This window comes from Montipora capricornis, chromosome 11 (genome assembly GCF_036669925.1).
Source record: "Montipora capricornis isolate CH-2021 chromosome 11, ASM3666992v2, whole genome shotgun sequence".
NCBI classification, from domain to species: Eukaryota; Metazoa; Cnidaria; class Anthozoa; order Scleractinia; family Acroporidae; genus Montipora; species Montipora capricornis.
Window position 1 is genome coordinate 20217403 of NC_090893.1, and position 22500 is coordinate 20239902.

Here is a 22500-nt window from a genome sequence, read left to right on the forward strand (position 1 = left end):
CCACGCATTTTTCTCCGAACCTTTTATCACAGAAAGATCCTAAAGTCCTTAAACTTAAAAAGCCTACTGATTAGAACACCAGAACTTTAAATTTTGTTTTTCTGCAAAAAAAAAAAAAAAAGAAGAAACCATTGACATTTACGAATGAAAAATGGCTCTTCCTCGAAACTCTGTCTTTGCCTTAAATGGAAGTTTGCATGAGGACTTTAACATCAATAATTCTCACTAGTAAAATAAGTCTAAAAACACACTTTTAAACAACATTTACATATCTTTTGTTCTCCTTCACCGCTTATGAGGTTTGAATGCTTTCATCTTCTCAATAACTCATATACTTCGAGTAACGAAAATGACATGTTGACGCATCAGATTCCAAGAAGTAGTTTTTTCAACTTTCGGACGACGTTTCTGGAAAAAAAAGGAAGAAAAACAAAGAAATAGCGGGTTAAATGGAGATTAGCAATAATTTCGTTGTGAGTGATAAATGAATAAAGAATTTTTTTAAATCCATGAAACTGTTTGTACAGACATGTGTTTAGTTAATAGCAACGAGTATCACTACGACATGTAGACTACAAGGCCTCAATATCTAACTTCACTTTACGCAGGTAACCGGCAATTAGTTATTTCTTTTCAGTCCATAGCAAACAGTTCTTTGCAGGAAGGAAAACAGCCGACTCGGTGAATGCGAACAAAATTTTTTTGAGTCACTAGCCAAAGCAGTTCGACTGATTTTGAAACAATTTCTCTGTGAAAAACTTACCTTTTTTTCTTGAGCACGTGCCGAATTACAAAACTGTTCAACATCTTTCTTTTCAGTAATTAAAATTATATTCGAACAGCACTTACCATTCATTTCGAGTTCTTGTGGCCCAAATTCAAACGTAACATCATCGCCAATTAGAACAAATGGCGCCCAGTATTTAACGGCAGAATACTCCTTTGTCTCCCGAAGAGATTTCATAGCATGGTGAAGAGATAAACTTGCACTTTTTCTATCTGCCAAGTGTTGATAGAAACTCTTCATGAACAGCAAGGTTGCCTTATCATCGATTGCCCAGAGTGACACCAGAACAGACCGGGCACCGGCACACAGAAAAGCTCTGGCTATTCCAACCACACCTTCAGAATTCACCTCTCCCCGGCCACTGTGACAAGAGCTCAGAACAACCAGTCTTGCCCGAAAACCAACTGCATGAACATCGCTCATTGTTAACATGAAATCTTCTTTTTCTGGAATCTGGGATGTACGTTCAGGATTTGGGGCCAAAGCAATTTCTCCAAATTGCGAATCTCCATGTGCTGCAATATGGATTAAAGAAACTGACTTCATTCTTTTTAGCACCTCAACTTTCGTTGCATTTCTTCCAGTGAGAGGAGTGGTCTGCAGAAGTTCTCCAATCATCTCCACCTCTTGTATCGCGCACGGCAACTGTTCGGAAATGGGTTCACCATTTTCATCAGTAACTTCCTTTAACCACGGATCTCCCACAAGCAGAGCTTCACTCTTACTGCAGAAGTCATCAGGTGCACTTGCGATGAGTTTTAGAGCGGTCAACGAGGGAACAGTACGGATCCTGACATAGTCACTCAATGCAGAATAAGGAGCCAAGCAAAATGGCCCATCAGGAACAAAGATCAAGTCATCACCTTGAAGCAAGTCTGCAATGGGACTGATTAAGACATCATACAGGGGCTGCAAAGAGTTCTTATCGGAGAGGCTCAAAGACTGAGAGCTCTCCTCAACAGCTTCCCTACTGCAAGAGAAGTCGCTGCGTAATTTGTCAAGTGTGCGATTCTCGCTCTGGACAGCAGCCCCCACGTTAATTTGTTTTAAAGTAGTTTTCAACACTGAATCGGCCCTTACATTTATTAGTTCTTTTTGTCTAAAGAAAATACCGCTACCACTTCCCAGCAGCCAAAAACTGATCGTGTTTCCATCAAGTGCTGTAAAAACTGTTTGTGAAGGTAGATATTCTAACACAGCAGAGATAGTTTCCTTCGTTTTAACTGCAGAGTGAGGCTTTTCATCAACGCCAAATTTTAACTTTAAAATGTCTGTCAAGGCCTGTGCTCGTCCTTGTTCAGCAGCAAACAAAGCCTCATCAACCTCTCCATTCTTTAAAAATGCTCTCCACAGAGTTGTGTACTCCCCTTGTTTTGTGTCACGAAAGCCTATTTTCCATGCATCTTCTGACTGAAGAAGAGACCTTGTTTCATCGACATGTTTTATGCTTAGACGATAAAAATTAAGGGCTTTGCACAACAAGCCTGAAAATTCATGAACACGACCAAGAGAATAGCAAGCGATTCCCTGTCCTACTGGATCCTCCGTTTCCTTGGATATAGTAAGATTTCGTTCGTTAAAAAGAAGAGCATTTTCAAGCTCACCCATTCTGCAATAAGCGTTGCCGAGATTACCATTGGCCCTGCCCTCCCCGGCCCTATCCCCTACTTCCTTTGCAATGCTAAGATGTTGTTTGTGATACTCTATGGCTCGCTTAAAATTGCCCAGACTGTGAGAAGCACAGCCGAGATTACCATTGGCCAAGCCCTCCCCGGCCCTATTCCCTACTTCTTTTGCAATGATAAGACTTCGTTCGTAATACTCTATGGCTCGCTTAAAGTTGCCCAAACTGCAATAAGCATTGCCGAGATTACCATTGGCCCTGCCCTCCCCGGCCCTATCCCCTACTTCTTTTGCAATGTTAAGATCTTGTTCGTGATACTCTATGGCCCGCTTAAAATTGCCCAGACTGTCATAAGCACAGCCGAGATTACCATTGGTCAAGCCCTCCCCGGCCCTATTCCCTACTTCTTTTGCAATGCTAAAAGCTCGTTCAAGATACTCTATGCCTTGCTTAAAATTGCCCAGACTAAGATAAGCGATGCCGAGATTACCATTGGTATTGCCCTCCCCGGCCCTATCCTCTACTTCTTTTGCAATGCTAAGATCTTTTTCGTGATACTCTATGGCTCGCTTAAAACTGCCCAAACGCATATAAGCGTTGCCGAGATTACCATTGGCCGTGCCCTCCCCGGCCCTATCGCCTACTTCCTTTGCAATGCTAAGATATTGTTTGTGATACTCCATGGCTCTCTTAAAATTGCCCAGACTGTGAGAAGCACAGCCGAGATTACCATTGGCCGCGCCCTCACCGGCCCTATCCCCTACTTCTTTTGCAATGATAAGATGTTGTTCGTGATACCCTATGGCTCGCTTAAAATTGCCCAAACTGCAATAAGCGTTGCCGAGATTACCATTGGCCCTGCCCTCCCCGGCCCTATCCCCTACTTCTTTTGCAATGCTAAGATCTTGTTCGTGATACTCTATGGCCCGCTTAAAATTGCCTAGACTGCCATAAGCACAGCCGAGATTACCATTGGCCAAGCCCTCCCCGGCCCTATCCCCTACTTCTTTTGCAATGCTAAGATGTTGTTCGTGATACTCTATGGCTCGCTTAAAATTGCCTAGACTGAGATAAGCGATGCCGAGATTACCATTGGCATTGCCCTCCCCGGCCCTATCCCCTACTTCTTTCGCAATGCTAAGACCTTTTTCGTGATACTCTATGGCTTGCTTAAAATTGAACAGTTTGTGATAAGTGTTACCGAGATTGCAATATGCTCTCGCCTCCTCTTCCCGATCCCCTACTTCTTTTGCAAGACTTAGTTGTTGCTTGAGGTACTTTCTTGCCTTTTTAAAATATCCCAGTCTGCGACAAGCACGGCCGAGATTGCCACAGGCTTTCCCTTTTCCAGCACTGAAACCTATTTCCTTAAAAATCCTTAATGCTTCTGTGTAATCCCTCTTGGCCTGTTCAAAATAAGCCAAGCCATAATAGCCATAATAATAATTGCCTAAATTCAAATATGCAATACCCTCCCCTTTTCTGTTTCCCTCTTTTTTGGCAAGGTGAAGTTCTTGTATATGCTGCTCGAAGACGTTCACGTTTTTGTCTGTCATTCTTGATTATCAGAACAAGGAAGGTCGTCTTTGAAAGAGGGGGCGCACCTTGAAATATAAAAAAAAGAAAGCATGAGAAATTCAATGCACTGTTCACAAATGCTGCAGGTACGTAGCCAAACCAACATCAAAGAGACCGCATGTAATTATCAGTCTGGCAAAGAGAATTTTTTGCTGTTGACGTCAAACTGTTTACTCCTTTTGTTCAGCCCTTTGTCTGATTTAAACTGAATTTTTAAAACCAGAATTGACCGCACAAAATAGACGTATTTATATGGTATAAATTTGTCCCATATCAGCCAAAGTTATACTGTTGTCTGTTGTCATCATATTTTCCTGATCAAATCAAATTGCTTCCGTGATACCACTGTTTAAAGTTGGTGGTTCATCACTTTTTATAACGTACAGACTGCTCTAAATGTCCCCAGGATTTTCAAAGTTGCTCTAGAAAGAAATTATCTATAACCGTCTCGTAAGTAACTCAAATAATTTACAGCACATTTACATTACACCACATCATCACAGTATACATTACACTAAGTTTATGTTTTCACTACATTGCGTATTACTACCTCTTTACTACTGACTGACATGTACAAGAAATCATCTTGCACTTGAACGCAGTGAACATGCCATTGTTACGGTGGATAAAAGGGGTCCATTGCGTTGGCGTAATTTGTTTGGTTTCAAGTCCATTGATATACGCACCCGCGCTCCGAAAGGATCCATTCTCGTTCCCTTATTTTTCTTATCCTATGTTCATGACTTCAGTGATGTATTCAAACTACCAGACCTGATTTAATTTGCAAATGCTGATATGACGAGGCTAGTCTCTTAGGTCTAATTATTTGGTTACCTAATTCAAGGCAAAGAATAGTTCTCTAAGTTTGCGGAAAACTAATACTTTATTTCTATTTAAGCCTTGAAAGAAAAGACGTCATCTTTCAATGCAAATCTGCAAAAATTATTAAAGAATTGAACAAGTCGTAGCACGGTCTTTCTTGGGGATGTGCTTGACTAACATCTTTCTTGGAAACCCTGAATTCCTCAATTGGCTTACAAAATCTCTGAAGCTATAGCATTTAACTTCAGGTGTAGTTGCTTTTCTAAATTTTGTTTAAGAACTCTGTACTACTGTTTAGTTTATCCTTATAGTCATTATTGTATTATTGTGCATGTACAAATCCAATCTTCGTAGTCTTGTCTCTTTGCAAAGCGTACAGTCAAAATACAATGTAGTTCCGAAATCAATCACTCAGACCCAGTCTTCAAAAAATTAGAACTGTCAAATTTTCGGATATTAGATTATAAGAACTGGGTAAATTTATGTGTTGTTATGAACATCCTCTTCTACCATCAAGGTTTTCTGCATAATTGTCTATTGAAAACCACGTCTATGACTTTTTCACTAGATCTGACGAATGATTTTCACCTTCAACTCTGTAGAACTATTCTTCACAAATTCAGTTTACTTCCAAGTACTAGAAAGCTTGTGGCAGAATAAAAGCGGTTTAAGCTGATGCATACTTCCCTTTTTTGCAATGGAAACACGAAATAACCAAAACTAAAGCCTGAGTATACCCTCATAAACAAAACTAATACCCTTCAGATTAATCAAATTGTGTGGCACCCAGTTTGAAATAGGGAGACGAGTAAGGCTTCGTGAACGCTATCTAAAAATATCATTTACCATTAAGCCGCGGCTACACGAGCGATTTTTGTCTCCCGCCGGCGATGCGATTTTTTTCAAATTTTGTCACATCGCCTGCGTGGGAGAGTGACAACATTTGTGACAAATTTTGGCAAGAAATTGAAGGCCGCGCGAATCGCATACTTCAAGAGACCTGGGCACTATAAACAGACATTCCTCCTTTAATTTCATTGGCTAAATACTCTAAATACTCAAGCACGGGCAAAAAGTTGCAGGGTGGCTAAACGAGCAACTACCGCTTCGATTTTGTCGCGAAAGTTTCAACTCTGGCGACTTTTTTCTTGCCATTTTTTCACCTGTCACGGCAATGAACATGTACAAGTACAAGGAAAGGTTACGTTTATACAAACGTTGGCCGTGTAGCACTTATATTTTGAACAGCATCTTCAGTTTCCACGGCCTGCTCCCGTCTGACCTTGTAGCTCAGTCGGTAGAGCGGCGGAGATCTAACAAGAAGGTCGTGGGTTCAATTCCCACCCTGGTCAGAGTTTTTCTCTGTCCTCATGTGGTCCTAGTAACTTTTGGTTAAGACTTTCTCACAACTCACCATCCACAAACAGAATATTCCCCCCAGTTGGCCACTTTACTAGAGATTATTGTTTCAGTTAGTGGGGAGGAACCCCTTCCTGAAAAGGGATTCTTGCTACAGCATCATACTCATGCCACAAAGGTTGCTAGTCTACACCTGATTTTAACTTCAAAAACTCATTAATAATTAATGAGCCTAACAGCCTATAGACCTAATCAGCTAACTCAATGTTGTACCCAATTCAAATCTCCCGGGACTAAGATTCTTTGTGTATTGTATTTGCATGATAATATAGCATTCATATTTAAATGATATGGAAATACCTGGAACAAACCGTTTTATTCCCAAAGGGTTTGAATTGGGTACAACATTGAGTTAGCCGATTAGGTCTATTAAGGCACCGATAAAACGTCATGTGCATGAGCTTTAAACCCGATAAAACACTTCTCATAAGAAGTCTTTAGATAAAGAATAGTATTAAGGCCCGGCTTATTTTTTTGTGCAAATGAGCGGCTCCTTCAGGAGTCAGCACTCACGAAAAAGGCAATGATCAGCAACAAGCTGCTTTTAGATTGTTATATGTTCATTCAGCGACATCTTGAGAAGTTCTGTAGATAAGCCACACCCTCGATTTTTTATTTGAATTTTCAGAAAAAAGGTGTGGCTTTTACATGGACTTTTACGGTATCTTCCTCTCACAGTTTGAACCTTTGTTTTATCGGGTCTAAAAACACTTTGTTACTTCGTGTTTTTAAACCCGATAAAACACAGCTGCTCGTTTTTTTAAAGAGCAATTCATTAAGAAGTGTGGCGTGAAAAGTGCACATACACATTTACCATTATTGTAATAATTTCGTGGGTATTGCAAGTCGTGTGGTGTGAAAAGTGCACATACACATTGCAGAACCAATTTGTCATAAACTCGTTGCTAGTTTTTGGGGAGACAATTGAGAATTCAGTGTCAGGTGCTCTCGTCCTCCACAAGACCTCAAATTTCATCATTTCACGTCGTTGCCAAGACGAGAACGGCAAAGAAATGTATGAAAATGCTAAACGCACGTGCAGTGCGTGCAAAACTATTGTTCTTGCTCATTGAACCTATTCTCATGTTGCGTTCTCGTAGCCGTTGTCCACACTTATCCGGATATTTTTGAATCCGCAACTTTTTCTTTCCGGATTCAACAATAACAATTTTATTTCCCATTTGAATGGTTTACAGTGATTGAAAATACCTAAACTAAACAAAGAAATGAAAGAAGAAACCAAAAATATTCCCATTTACAAGTAACGTATTCAAATCGAATTTGCCCATCCACAAGTATCCGAACTTATCCGGATTCACTCTAGTAATCAGGACTCCTCAAGGAAACAGAGGTAGCAACGCAAGCGCTATAACGAAATAATATTGCCCTCGGCAGCCATCTTGAGAATTGATTTCACGACAAGGAACTGAGCTCGATCTTGTTACGCCATCCGGATAAAAAGTTTCTGGATTTAACGTCCACAAGGTTCTGGATTCATAGCGGATTAAAAATATCCACTCTGGAGAGCGTATTCAAAAAGTTTGGCGTAAGTTCAGGAACTATTGGACTGTCACATCATAGAAGAAGTCAATGGGCCAACAGTAATCATTCCAAAGTCGGATGGTGACATTCATTTGTGCATAGACATGAAGCGAGCAAATGGGTCCATACCCAATATCAACTGTAGGTGAGTTGCTGCACAAGATGAATGGTACAAAGGTTTTTCGCAAGCTAGTGTAAATACATTTAGCTGCAACTTCAGAAGTCAAGGGTCACGCCAGATCACCACCCTCGTAACACACAAAGACCATACACATATACACAGTTTTAAATGTTTGGCGTAAGTTCAAAAAGTGACCTCCACCAACATGGGATATCCATTGCTCAACATGAGATATTTACACGACTCTGCGCAGAACCATGGAACGCCTGAAGTAGCATGGCTTGCCTTTCAATGTTGACAAATGCCTGTTTAGTTTACATTGCTTAGGGGCATCATCCTGTCTGGGAGAAAGGAATCGGCCCGAGAGATGAAAGAGGTATAGCCCTGCAAGAAAGAAAGGAGCCTGTAAGAGTCAGCAAAGTAAGAAGCTTTCTACGGCTGGCTAATTACAGCAGCACATTCATTTCCCGCTTCGCTACCATCACAAGGCCGTTACAGACCCTGCGCCAGCATCGAACGTTGGGTGATCCACCTACAACCCTTCAATGTGACTGAATGGCCCTCTTTCCTGTTTGATAAATCACGACAAAGCAGCAAACCATCATCATGGAACAGAAGAGTATCCGATTTGCAGGCACCAGGGCCACACGTAAGGCTCTCACCACAATAGCCTCCTACGGCTGCTGAAACGAAAAACCACTTCCGTTCAATGGCCACTATTTAAAAAAACCCAATGAGCATTGACTAATTGTGTTGTGCATAGCCAATCACATGCTGCGAAGGAATGCCATTCAAAACAAGAGTTCACGCAAAATTGGAAAACAGCCCCTGATTGGCCCATAATCCACGAACGGAAGTGATTTTTGGTTTCCGCAGATGTTAGTGGGGGAGTGTATCACTACAAGAGAAGTTGCGGAAACATCTGCAGTGGATGAAGAGTTGAAAGCTCTGAGAAAGGCAATCAAAACTGGTCGATTAGAGGAATGCAAGGCTTATGCAGCAGCTGCAGGTGATCTATGTGTAATTGAACAAATAGTCCAAAGATGTACCCGCACTTTAGTACCAAGCGTACTACCAAGCAAGCTAAGATCTCAAGCAATTGCCTTGACCCATGAGGGAGGGACACTTGGGAATTGTCAGGACGTATCAAAATCAGAGAAGTAAAGTATGGTGGCCGTGCATGGATAAGGCAGTGGAAAAATTCTGCAAATCCTGCTATAAGTGTCAGCTGGTTGCTCGTCCAAATCCACCAAAGCCATTGAAGCCAAGAGCATTGTCAGAATGCCATTGGCAAGACCTAGTTGTACATCCTTAAGACCACTCCCAACTGGACACTCGATTATGGTCATTGTTGACTACTACAGCCATTATTTCGAGTATGTGGCCGTGACATAAACCACCAGTGAGAAAGTAATTGACAATGTAGAAGATAATCTTAGCCACCATGGTCTTCTCTTCTTAACATTGAAATCACACGATGAACCTCAGTTCAGCTCAAATGAATGCCAGGTATACTGTAAGCAGAATGGAATTGTGCCCCTTAAAACAGGGCTGTTATTAAGGGCTGGGGGCCGGGGATTACCCCTGGCTACTAGGACCGTGACCCAGGCTACTTTAAAATAGAACCAAAAATAGCTTATAGAAAGTCTACATTGAGAATAAAATATCTGTGTAAGAAAATGAGTAAACTTGATATTTCTGAAACACGAGAAACCTATGCTTTACAATAAATGTACGTCGAAATTCGTCCACAAAAAGTTTAAAGACCTTCGCGAGGTTTTTTAGTACACTAATCTCATACCCAAATATAACTATACCTGGACAAAAATAAGATCGAAGGTGCACGCGCGGGAAAATGTGAGCTACAGTGTACGTTATATCCAAAAAACTTCAGCTCTTAACCAGAGTAAAATGCTTTTAAGGTCATGAACTTCTGCTCAAAATTAACTCATAACTTCAGAACTTGTAAGATAATGTATGTTTTCGCTTTTGCATTTGGTTTGCTGTTAACTTCGATGTTTGACCCAACAATCTTCATTAATTTTAGTTCATCTCATGTGAAGTCCCATGCTTGGCGGCCAGGTCCTAACACAAGATCAGTTTTTAAAAATTATCTCGACATGACTGGTAACAGAGAAGTGTGTCAAATATAAAGAAACAGCAATTGTACCTTGTCTTGGTTTTTTAACTCTGAACAACCAAAACGATAAAAGAAGTGTGTACAAGAAGGCACGCAAGCTTAGAAAACTTAAGGCAAACAAAGCATTCACGATAGCGAAAGTTGAAACTTACGTTCTGGCCGCCATGTTGATGTATTTCTGCTATAAACCAACATAAAGTCTCCATAATAAACTCTTTTAATTTTGATGGCACATTTTGATAAAAAAAAACCTTTATGGAACATCACAAAGCTCACAGGCTTGGTTGTTTTAACTGTTCTTCTAAATTATTTATTTATTTATTTATTCATTCATTAGCGGAAGCGACAATCAAGAAAAGAAAAAAAGACCTATTTACGAATAACTACATATTGCTGGTTGTCAAAAGCGCAATAAGTCACAAAAAAAGGTCCATTTTGTCACCAACATTTCGCCTCGATTATGATCAAATTATAATCGAATTAAATATGAAATGGCTTCACATCAACTAATTACAGTCCCTGATTATAATTCGATTACAATTACTTCAAACAACCCCCTTGGGGTTGTTTGAGGTAATTACAATATGTAATTGAACAGAATGGCGAGCATCACAGTGGTGGTGTGAACAGACAAAAGTTCTAATCGCTTTAGGGGGCGAAGGTTTGGATTTGTCTTCTTCTATTCTCGGAAGCTATCCTTGGTTGTTTTCTCGCCTCAAGCACATGATGCTAATCGTGGAAACCACGCAGTACGGCGCCATTTTGTCTCACACTGGGAGGTTACCCTGCCTATAGAATTTTCACAGAAGTGAACAGAGCCATAATTGAATGAGTGAATGGAGTATAATGGCCTGAATTATACCTCAGTTGATCATAATCAACGTTGAGTATGAACACGGCTTTAGAAAAAGTCAAAAGTCATGATTCGTTAGTTTTTTGTTCATAACCAGCCGAAGCTTCTTGACCAATAGAGTAGCAGCATAGAAATCACAAAGCTTCACATTATTTCTCCTACAATCCCTCAAATTAAACAGTTGAAGGCACCCATTTATGGGATAAAATGCAGTCACGTTATCTCAAATCCAAAATGTCAGGAGATACCATTCCGAGTTTGAAAGCTTTAGACTCAAATCAATTAAAAAACAATGCTGCTATACATGCACTATTGTATTTTTGTACCTGCATGCAACCTTTGAAGAATGAGGAATGCAAGAATACATGGTATTCATATGCCAATAAGTGGATGCGTAATGATTTCTAGAATCTACACTTGCAGATTTGCCTCAATTTTAATAACCTTCAAACCCTAACCACTTATTACTTTCAATTCTTCGTTCATCCAACAGGGAAAATTGAATCATATAAAGATCACAAGTGTATGTGAAAAGGGTGTCTTTTGCATGAATTTTTCACTGTAACCCACAAACAACATAACATATAGCACAAGTTACACATAATCACAGCTGCTTGCATCGCGTGGGTCATACATGTACATTGTATACCACATTAAAAGCTTTAAGTAATGATGAGCAACTTACCACTGTTGGTCCAAATGGACGCTCCTCTGTGTGAGCTCAAGCAGTGGCTTCGTCAAGGGAAAGAACTCTGCAATGGAGATTTGATGAGGTTAATACACTTGTCTATCAAAATTAGTCTCTGAATAGAATACTTTTATAAGGTTTGACTCTCCTAACAAAAATCATTTAAGCCCACACACATAACAATGCAAACAGAGCGTCGTAACTGAGGAATACAGCTGCATCTCTTAAGAGAAACATGTACAGTAACTGTACACGTTGTGTAAAATTATTACCTCCCATGGTAGTGTTCTAAGTATCTTATTCTGAAGTGGATTGTCGTAGTGGAAAATACCACTCATTCTCTTGAAATGTTGTTAAGTATAATTATTCTAAAGTGAATATGCTGAAACGCAGTAAAATAGTTTAAGGTAATTCCTTTGAAATTGTTCTACTATCAAACTTTTTTGGAAACTTAGCCTAATTAACATTCATGATATGAACATTAAAAAACTGCAATAAAAAAATGGGGTTACCGTGCTTGTTTATGCGTCAGCAGGGTCTTAAAATGGGGTATTGTTTACTGTTTTTGCATTAAAAATTCGAATCACCTTCATACAAAATTAAAGTGCACCTAACCCCAAAATATTGTTTTCGCTGAAATGAATGTTTGCAACTGTTCGAAACGCATTGCGGCCATTTTGTCATTTTTCTAACAAATCCTGGCATTTTATAGGCTTTGAAAGTTGCGAAAATCCAAGCATGTTTTGTTTACGACCGAGTCAGAAGGGGAGTGGGTCTATTCCTGATTTCACGTCAAAAACTGATTTACATTGCATTAACTCTTTGTAAAAATGCAGGCAAAATAGATTGTGACGTCAAATCAGGAATAGACCCACTCCCCTTCTGACTCGGTCGTGAACAAAAGATGTTTGGATTTTCGCAACTTTAGAAGCCTATAAAATGCCAGGATTTGATATATAAATGAAAAAAATGGCCGCAATGCGTTTCGAACAGTTGCAAAGGTTCATTTTAGCCAAAAAAATATTTTGGGGTTAGGTGCACTTAAAGTCTTGGAGGCAGTGTGGCCGAGTGGTTAGGGCCCATGGTTCAAGACCGCGTTCTGACTACTCACTGAATTTGTTTCAGGTAGTCCCTGGTTCAATTTCCTGGCGCAATTGTAAAATAGCCAACTGGTTTGCCTCCCGCCAGCTGGGATTCTTAACAATTGAATATGTTCAATGCTCAGAGGTATTAGCTACTAGCTACCGAGGGTAAAAAAAAGTGATTATTGATTAATGAATATTACTTCAAAGACACAAAATTTTATTTTGAAAATAAACCTTCTTTTATTTACATAAGCAGTATTGCCTCATTTACGCCGTCTTTGATTCCCTGGTTGTTCGAATAGTGCACTTTTTGGGACAGTTCCGTGGTTAGCTTGAAGTATTCGGCTTGGGTAAAATACACCTAGTACGGAACTGTTTTCCAAAAAAAATTCATGTTCTACTATCAAACTTTTTTTCTTCTTCAAATATGTTCTTTACTTGACTGTTCTTAGCAAATACCTAAAAAAAAAAATCGGTGGTCACCGTGCTCGTTTTGAGAGAAAAGGAGCATTTATTTTGCTATCGGGGTTAGTTTGAGCTAAATCTCTTACGTTTTGTAAGCGCATGTGCTCATGTGCGCGCGCTAATGACGCGAAAATCGTGCGCAGTAGGGATGCGCAATGCAATACTAAGGAATTAGCTTAAATATTAAAGTATAGAAATGGCCAAGCAAGTGCATACACAGACACGCAATGAAACTGCGTTTTTACACACCTCAAAGAGTATTTGCACCGAACTCAAAAGATATACCGAGTCATATTTACTCATCAGTTTGGTCAAGCATTACAAGAGGATCAGAAGGGATACTCTAAGTAGTTGGGTTAAGATTTCACTGGATGCTGCTGGAACAGACACAATGCAGTTCAATCTACATAGCACCAGAGCAGCCTCCTCTACTGCAGCTAGAGGAAATTCAGTCAGCTTGCAAGAGATTCTTGATACAGCTGCTCTTCTATGACCACAATTTCTCGTTTTTATGATAAATGTAAGCCTATCGTTCAAGTAACAGTTTGACACAGGTGCTCTTAATGTTGCTGTTATGAAATAACTAACTGTTGTCTGTAAGGGATGACATAGTAATACACCTGTTTACAGTATGTTGTGGAGTTTGACTTGTCTGTTGCTTTGAAATCTTATGTAAGCCACAAGCCACTGGTAACGACGTAGAATTTAAAAATTAAAAGCGTCTTAACTGTAAGGTGAAGTTTGATTGGAATTCTGCAGAGTTACAACTGACAGTGCCTCGAGGGATTACATGCAGGGTCCGAAATCAACTTTTTGGTGCAGGTGCCAGCTGGCAACTACAAAAAATTTTCAATCGTCAGATGCAAAAGTTTTGTCGCAAAAAGTGTCCATAATTTTCTGATCCTGATCATAGACAGAAAACATGAATTTCTAAAATACATTAATTTTTATGCAGAGCTTCAAGTATTTGTATTTCCTAGTTTGCGAATGATCGAAAAAGGATAAAAGACTACACTTAGACCTTTCAATGCGTTTCCATTGAAACAAAATCGAAAGGTGTCAAATTAGTTTAAAGATTGGACATAACACCTGTTTCATTAAGCATGTACTTACCCAGTACAAAGGCGGGCTAGCATGAATTACTAGCATCACTCACAACTGATTGACTGTGGCATACCCGGTGAAAGGAATACTGACATAAGTTATGTAGTGGCTACAACAACTTGCAAAAATAATAATGTTGAGACACTTTCATTTAAAAACACCTTTTCTAGCTTCCAATACCCGCTGTATCTAGAATTTAAACCTTTCCCACTTCCCCTCCCCTCTCCCCCTTTCAATGTTCACTACTTAAGTTTCCAACACTTTTTTGGTCTTGCTAGCAACACTGATGGTGGAGGGGTGGGGGGGGGGGGGGGGGAACGGCAGTGCGAGAGATAATATTAGGTAAATTAATAACGCCCCAAGAAGGTGAAGTGTCTCCACTATTTTTGAAACTTGTTGTGTGATTGATTCCAATAATTTTGCAAGTGCGGATTTGAATCCTGTAGGGAAAATTTTCAACTTAGAAAAGCAAGAACTAAAGAAACAATAATAATTTGTTAGATATCGTGTACTGTAAGCTCTGAAACATTTTAGAAGTTTGGGCGCGAATTGCAAAGCACATTGTACCAAACACGAAAGGATATTAATTACTAACATATGTTGGCATCGATTTTCAAGTGTTTGGACTTATCATCGCTAACAGAAGGCTCCGTACTAAGTACTAAAGCGAGCAAAGTATTTTGCACTGTAGATCTGATGCTCCAAATGTTACACATGGCTTGTATTACATGTATGTAACACAATAACATTTATTGTGTTCCTTGCTGATGTCAATGGGGATGGTGGCATTACAGTTGAAAATCGTATCTTCCAGGAAACAGCACAATTCAACTAGTACTTTCTTTTCTACTCAATCCAACACATTACCAGATGATTCATAATAAAGTTCACCCTGTACATATCGTCTATTCCATTTACCAACGGTCTACCTTCCAAACAGAGTCTACCATCGCCACAGCAAGAAATGGCATCATATTATTTTCTCAGTGAAAAGCTGTGGTAGACCGCATAGACCGTTTCACATAAATGTCATAATGCGTAGCTGGTACAAATTTGGTCACTTCTGTACCTCATTGTAAAACAAATCTCGCAAAGGATTTAACACAATCAGGTAGTTCCTTTTGAGAATTCTGCTCAGTCGGTCATTCCAAAGAACATGGAATCTGACACGTCAATTAGAAGACTTGCTACTAAGCATTAGCAATCCCTTCTCTGAAAGGAGACTAACGCGAAAGCAATTAAGTAATGTTAAAAATGGACCTGTATGAAAATGTATCTTTGTACAACAATGTTTGCTAAGGATTTGTTTTTCCCAAAGTGGGTGTTCCCTTTTCATGGCATGTGATTGCAGTTAAAGGAGAGGTAATGTCTGTTTCTCATACGCAAACAACAGCTAATTTTGTACATGTTGCGCGTGTTTTAGATGTCAAGTGTTGACCGAAATATACTTGTTTAAGGCAAATTATTCCGAAATTGGTTCCAGGATTTTTCTACATTGTACCGTACTGTAAAAAGCGAAAGGATGGAAATCACACCTTTTGATGTACATGTAGCAAATTATGTGTACATGTATTTTCGACTTGACTCACAGAAAGCACTGAAATGGCTTCAATTTACGTCATACTGAAACCCCGCCAAAATCCAGGCCATTTTCCATTCACAGTAGATCAGAGAATTACACCTTTTTTCTTTTTGGAGCACCATGATATTAAATGCAAAGGATATATGCCTTCCCATTCCAATAAACAAAGTGACTGTATGGCAATACAGTGACAACCAACTCAGACAGTCAGCGTCAAAATTGTTGCCACATTGACCATTTCTACCCCCTATGCCGCATTTCTTCTGTCTTTTAGCCTTCTTAGGTAGTCCAATTCACCCCCTTGCCCCCCGAACAATGTTTAAGGGTGATTCCTGGGATATTTGGGTACAAATAAGCGACATTGAAAGGGGGTGGGGGAGGGTGGGTCTCATCAATAATTTAGAGCACGATTCAAATTATAGTGTTATTTTACACATAAAAAGAACTGTTTAAACATAACATTATGTCAACTAATTTTGTCGCTGATTGTAGTTCACAGGCACTCCACTTTAAATTATAATTTAATGTGGAGTGCCTGTGAACTACATCAGCAACAAAATTAGTTGACACATTGTGTTGAAACAGTTCTTTTTACGTGTAAAGTAACACTATAATTTGAATCTGAAAGAAAATAATTCAAACTTAACAGAAACATTAAGAACCCCAACTGGCCACAACACCAAGGGAAGCTACACGTATACGTGAACCAACCCCAGCAATACCCGAGACACCATTAAGTGAACCTCTGACCCGGAGTGCACCAATTTAGCACGTCAAGCAAGTGTGTAGACTAGAAGAATAGGAATTCATATGCAGTTACTATCCGTAGGAGTATTGTACAATGTAGCAAGCTGAACAACAGTGGATAGCTTGCCAGCCAAAGCGGTCATGCCAGCTCCACCAAGGTGTGAAACAGTCTACCAAACAGATACAAGCACTTTGTGTTGGAATAACAACCTAGTCATTGAGGACTTCAGCCCAAACTTTGTGATCGAACATTCCATTACCTCTCTTGTTTAAGGCACTTATTCTAACCAAGCAATTCAGTTTGATTATATAAAAGACAAGCAAGGATCACTTCTATCTTTCATCTATAACCCCCACTTGAACTACATGTATACACTTCTCTCACATGGCTGTTTGGTAAGAATTCAAAGCTCGTCAAGTATGGCTAATGACAATGACCATTGTTTGAGTATTGACAGGTATTAATTTCTTGATGCACTGTATGCCTTTTTTTCTTCCTTTAATAACTTACATGCCATGCAAGAGTACCGCTGACTTCAAATTTGTCACTATTGAGAACATTGTTTTAAAACTTTTCTGTTACATTTGTGACATACTACTGTAGATAGGAAAAGGTGAGGCAATATTACATTCTCAAATTCCACTACATTTGAAGGTCTACAAACTGGCTGAATATCTACAATCATTTAAATGTAACTACTGATTGTGCATGTTTCTTTAATGAGCATAAAATTATCAGGATTTGCAACTCTTGCAAAACTGTCCAAACACACATTGAGAAATAAATTTAATTCCTGGACAAAAAGATTTGAGACTTCCCTGTTCTTTTAACTTCTGGACCACAACTTAAAAGAAGACCAACAATGTACCCTTCCCCTCCCCCAGCCAGGACAATGTTGTTCAGGAAGATAAACAAAGGGCTCCATTTTCGATAAAAGTCCTCAAAATTAATCAGCAGAAGGCATGCATTTACAGGATAAAATGCAGTCGAATTATCTCAAATCAAAACCAGTCCGAGGTTGGAAACTACAATTGCTTATTATTGTAATACAATACCAGGACACTATTGTATTCTTGCAGCAGTAACCTTTGAAGAACGAGGAATATAATAGTAACTACACACACTATTCATAAGCCAATCTCGATTTGCCTCAGTCAATTAGCTTTAAACGCTGAGCACCTCAGAGTAAAGTGAATTTTGAATTCTTCATTCATCTGACGTGGAAATTTGAATCGCATACGGATCACAATTGTATGGAAACACTGAGTGTCTTTTACATGAATGACGGCAGTGATCTCTTTCACTGTAACTTATAGACAACATAACACAGCACAAGTTATACATAATCAGAGTTTATATTCATTGCATGGGTCATCTACAAACACAAAAATTTAGGTAGTGATGAGCGCCTTACCACTGTTTGTCCAAACAGATGCTTTATCGTGTGAGGTCAAGCGACAGCTTCGTCAATGGCAAGAACTCTGCAATGGCAATTTCATGTAGTTAAATAAATTACTTGCACAAAACTCAGAAGATACAGAATAACTAATCAGTTTTGTCAAGCCTCAAAAAAGGATAAGAAGGGACACTCTAAGTACATGTAGATGGGTTAAAATTTCGCTGGATGCTGCTGGCACGGACACAATGCAGTTTAATCCACACAGGACCAGAGCAGCATCCACTACTGCAGCTAGAAGAAATTCAATCAGCTTGCAAGGAAAGGAAAAAGGAAAGGAACTTTATTTAAGAGTCTAATCTTCTAGCGCCGTAGAGCACTGCTCCCGTTCTGGCCTTGTAGCTCAGTCGGTAGAGCGGCGGTGATCTAATCCGAAGGTCGTGGGTTCAAATCCCACCCTGGTCAGAGTTTTTCTCTGTCCTTGTGTGGGCCCAATTCCAATACTAGGGTTGATCCCTGATGGAATAATTAGGTATAAAAGCTTCACAGTAGTGTTAGGCCTCTACTGAAGGACAATAACTAACGATTACCTAAAATTAGGCTTGGGCCGAGCCAAATTTGTCCTTGTGAATAACGTCTCACATACCCACCGCCTGCTCCCATTCTGGCCTTGTAGCTCAGTCGGTAAAGCGGCGGTGATCTAATCCGAAGGTCGTAGGTTCAAATCCCACCCTGGTCAGAGTTTTTCTCTGTCCTTGTGTGGGCCCAATTCCAATACTAGGGTTGATCCCTGATGGAATAATTAGGTATAAAAGCTTCACAGTAGTGTTAGGCCTCACTAGAACTTGGAACCATTATTCTCAAATGCTACTGAAGGACAACAACTAACGATTACCCATATATGATCCTTTCACCACTTACTTTCGCTTTTCTTAAATTTTTATTTTTATTTTTATTTATTTATATCTTTATGTAAATAGAGAAGACGGTGCTGGGGTGTCTTTTCTTTTTAAGAATATGTAATTGTGTGTGAATCTGTAATGTATTATTAGTTTTCTTTCTTTTTTTTTCTTGAATTTTTCCTGCATGTTCAGAAATCAGTGTGTAAGATTTATGTAATACATAAAGTGAAAATTCACTTTAAAAAAAAAACAGTGCCTTGAGGGATTACATGCCCAGTCCTCCTCCCAACCCTTCTGGTCTTGATTAACCTTTGTGGCTGCTATACAGACACAACCCACGTTAATGCATGCACTTGCTATCTCGTGTAATCCATCAAGGCAAGTGCTGTAACTCAGAAGAATTCCAATCAAGACTTTACCTTACATTAAGTCTTGATTAATTTTTAAATCACCGGCTGCATTTAAATTAAGGGTAAGCAATACAGGAAGATTGTTTGCATGCCTTCGTGACCGTGATCGCTTTACAAAATAAACATACCCCGTGAAAGGAATACGGATATAGAGTTGCTAGCTTTAATCCAAAGTTCAGAGAAAACAACAGGACGCCAGTAAAAAGTAAGATTAATCAAAGCTAGTTGATTACGCATAATTACATGCAGCTGTTCTTGTTAATTAAGAAATGAGTATCAATGAGCAACTCACCACTGTCACTCCAAATGGATGCTGATTGCCGTCAGGTGAAGCAACGGCTTCGTCTGCAACGGAAAGAAATGACTCTGCAATTACGATTTGATGTGGTTATTAAATTATCAAGTCTATCTCCAGGTAAAACGATCATGTTTACAGTAAGGACACCTGAACCGTGAACACTTGACATTTTTGTGTATATTTCGACTACTAAGAAATAAAGGCTCTCTTATGATGTATAGTGTTACACGTATAGCATTTTGTAAGTGTAAAAACATTAAATACTCTTGTCAAAAGGACGAGCCCACATTCACTAAAAAAATGTACAAACAAATATCAAGTGTTCATGGTTCGAGTGTCCTCACTGTAATATGTAGAGAGTTTATCCTTACGCATAACTCAAAGTAACTTTAAATTCGGCGATCAAATTCTGTGTTAAAACATGGATCGATGATGTTTCAGATATGTCGCAAAGCGAGAAATAAGACTTACAATTAGTCTGCTACACGTACATTTAGCTGCTAGCGCTTGGTGGTACTTACGTAGTTATTTTCCACAGTGAAATTTGTTAAACGTGTTCTGGTATCCTTTCAATTTCCAACCACAAACTTCCAATCTCTCCTTACTTGTCTTATCACAAATGACGGACAATGACATTAATGGAACTGAAAAATGAGAGACAGAAACGTCCGTGTTGCGATAAAAATGCTGAAAAGCATTTTCCGCAATAATCCGAGAATAAGAGAGACCCTGGGAACAAGGTTGGTAGGTATGTCATGTATAGGAACACATTCTGTCCCAAAAACAGGTGGTGGTAGGTGCAGTAGAAGTGTAGTTGATGTAGTAGCTGTAGTAGGTGTAGTCGGTCTAGTAGCTGTAGTACATGTAGTAGCTGTATAATAGGTTAGTAGCTGTAGTAGGTGTAGGACGATCCCATCGTTGCGACCGTTGCGTTTTACGTTTCCTGAAACTTGTGACACAATAGAAGTTACACAAAGTTTCATGAAACCGACGATGTTACACTGTGCAACGCCTGCTGATGCCGTTGCACAGAATTCTCCGATAAAATTTTCAACGTGTAAGAGGGGCTTTACAGATTTTACGCTGGTTCATTCAAGACAATTTACTTTACTCGTCAAAGAGACACCCTGACACGGGTAAAAGGTTAAAGAGTTTAATTCATTATTGAACCTTACAGACATTGAAGTGATAATAGACGGCACAGTTATGTAGTATAAACTTTACTATCCTGTAACACATAAGCTGTGGCACAGTAGAGCATGACATGTTGGATTCCTGCATGTTTTTCAAAATGTACCACCCTATAAAAATTGAACAATACGTTTAGGTACTGGCAGGAATTACACCTGCTGCACCAACTGGACAGTAACTCCAGCCCTGTCCTTTTTCAATAGCACACATTTTAGTGAAGTAACTGTGGGACTTTCCCTTGCTGTCTACAATACCATTTGTTCTTGAACACTTTGAAGAGTTTTCCCCGCGTAAACTTACAGTTCAAGTTGCGTGAACCTGATTAACAGGGATCGAGGATGGGCGAAATGTTATTGGGGGCTGAGGGAAACTAAGGTCTTCGACTGCACGGATCTCACCGACTAGAAACAAATCTTAAAATGTAAAAACAATGTGTCATCTCTCTAATGTTGCATGATTGTGAACCCTGAAAGTAGATACCATATAGTAAGTAGTAAATACAACTTGACTGTAAATCGCGCACCAGTGGCTCAGGTGGTTGAGCACCGGGTTGCCATGCGTGAGGTCGTGAGTTCGACCTACACTCAGGGTCTTAAAACGGCTGAGGAGAAAGTGCTGCCTTTGTAATAGGCCAGTTTCGAATTATAAGGGTTGGATTGGAGCGAGCGAGATATGGAGGCTAATGCGGGGAGATTGTTTTCATAAAGCTCCATTTCATGCTAGTTCCAGGCTAAGCGTCAGAATACGAGACTCCCCTATTACAACCCCAAATCATGTGGTTTCAGTTCAGGGACTCTAAAGCGTATGTTCTGTGTCGCAACCTTTCCTGTTAATAAACACCGTGGGGCGTTAAAGAACCCACAAACTATTCGGATCTCGCTGTAGAAACAAATCTTAAGATGTACAAACGATGCGCCATCTCTCTAATGTTGTTGGAATTAGATACCATATACTAAGTAGAAGCTGCGACTGGATTATTGCGTTCCGACGAAGGAGAACGCATTCTAATCGTGTCTTTTTACGAATGTCCCGAATATGTTTCGCCGGCATCGGTCGTGATGCCATGTGATTTCAGGGTTTGGACGCCACCTTCATGGCAAAACGCGACCCCGGCTGGTCGGGTTAGCCTGTCTGGAAGACCGGACAGGACTTACCGAGATAAAAGTGTAAAGAAAACCAAAATGGCGAACAAAACTCAAACAGGATGAACACGCCATACACTATATCATGTATGCGCGCGTGCGGCCTGATCGCTCCCAGGGCGTGTGTGCGCATGAAATATGCACTCTCACAATTTCTTTAATTTTCAACAACCTGACCCGTGACTTAAGAATTACCACAAGCGATATTACCTTGTTGCTCTCATTTCATCTTCGTCTTTCAAGTTCCTTGAAAGTTATAAAACTCGAATGTAGATGAATTATACCCATTGGGAGGTGACAACAATTTATTTACATTTACTACGACTCGGTAAAGAACAGAACGAGTTATGAAGTAAAGACAAAGCGGTTTTTGTTTAAGTGTCGTAGAACTTCTCAAACACAGGCAATTTACAAGATCACTCGGACCTCAAGAAGCAAATTAATGCATCGAACGATGAACGGCAGTTTTTATTGCACAGTAGCTAGAAATTTCTGTAGGCAATCACCAAGCTGTACAAATCCAAGTCAATTCCAAATTCACTTTAGATACTTGAGTAAAAACCTTTGTCCATCTCACTTCTCAAAAAAGGTTTACCAAAAAAC

The 22500-nt window shown here is 39.7% G+C and overlaps 1 protein-coding gene across 3 annotated transcripts in view; it reads right to left on the reverse strand.

The window, feature by feature from the left end:
• LOC138024377 (tetratricopeptide repeat protein 28-like) overlaps positions 1-22500 on the reverse strand; it is a 118468-nt gene that overhangs the window by 1366 nt on the left and 94602 nt on the right. Inside the window, exons 1-6 of one of the 3 annotated variants that reach the window (XM_068871572.1) lie at positions 20086-20263; positions 19559-19611; positions 17973-18039; positions 11572-11638; positions 850-4015; positions 1-408 (exon numbers count right to left, since the gene is read on the reverse strand). The exon at positions 1-408 is cut by the window's left edge and continues 1366 nt beyond it. In XM_068871572.1, the coding sequence (XP_068727673.1) occupies positions 389-408; positions 850-3967 (3138 nt within the window). In that variant the 5' untranslated portion in view covers positions 3968-4015; positions 11572-11638; positions 17973-18039; positions 19559-19611; positions 20086-20263 and the 3' untranslated portion in view covers positions 1-388. Of the gene's footprint in view, positions 409-849; positions 4016-7384; positions 8278-11571; positions 11639-17972; positions 18040-19558; positions 19612-20085; positions 20278-22500 lie in introns of those variants that run through there. The other 2 variants (XM_068871573.1, XR_011126987.1) reach the window with 2 other exon arrangements.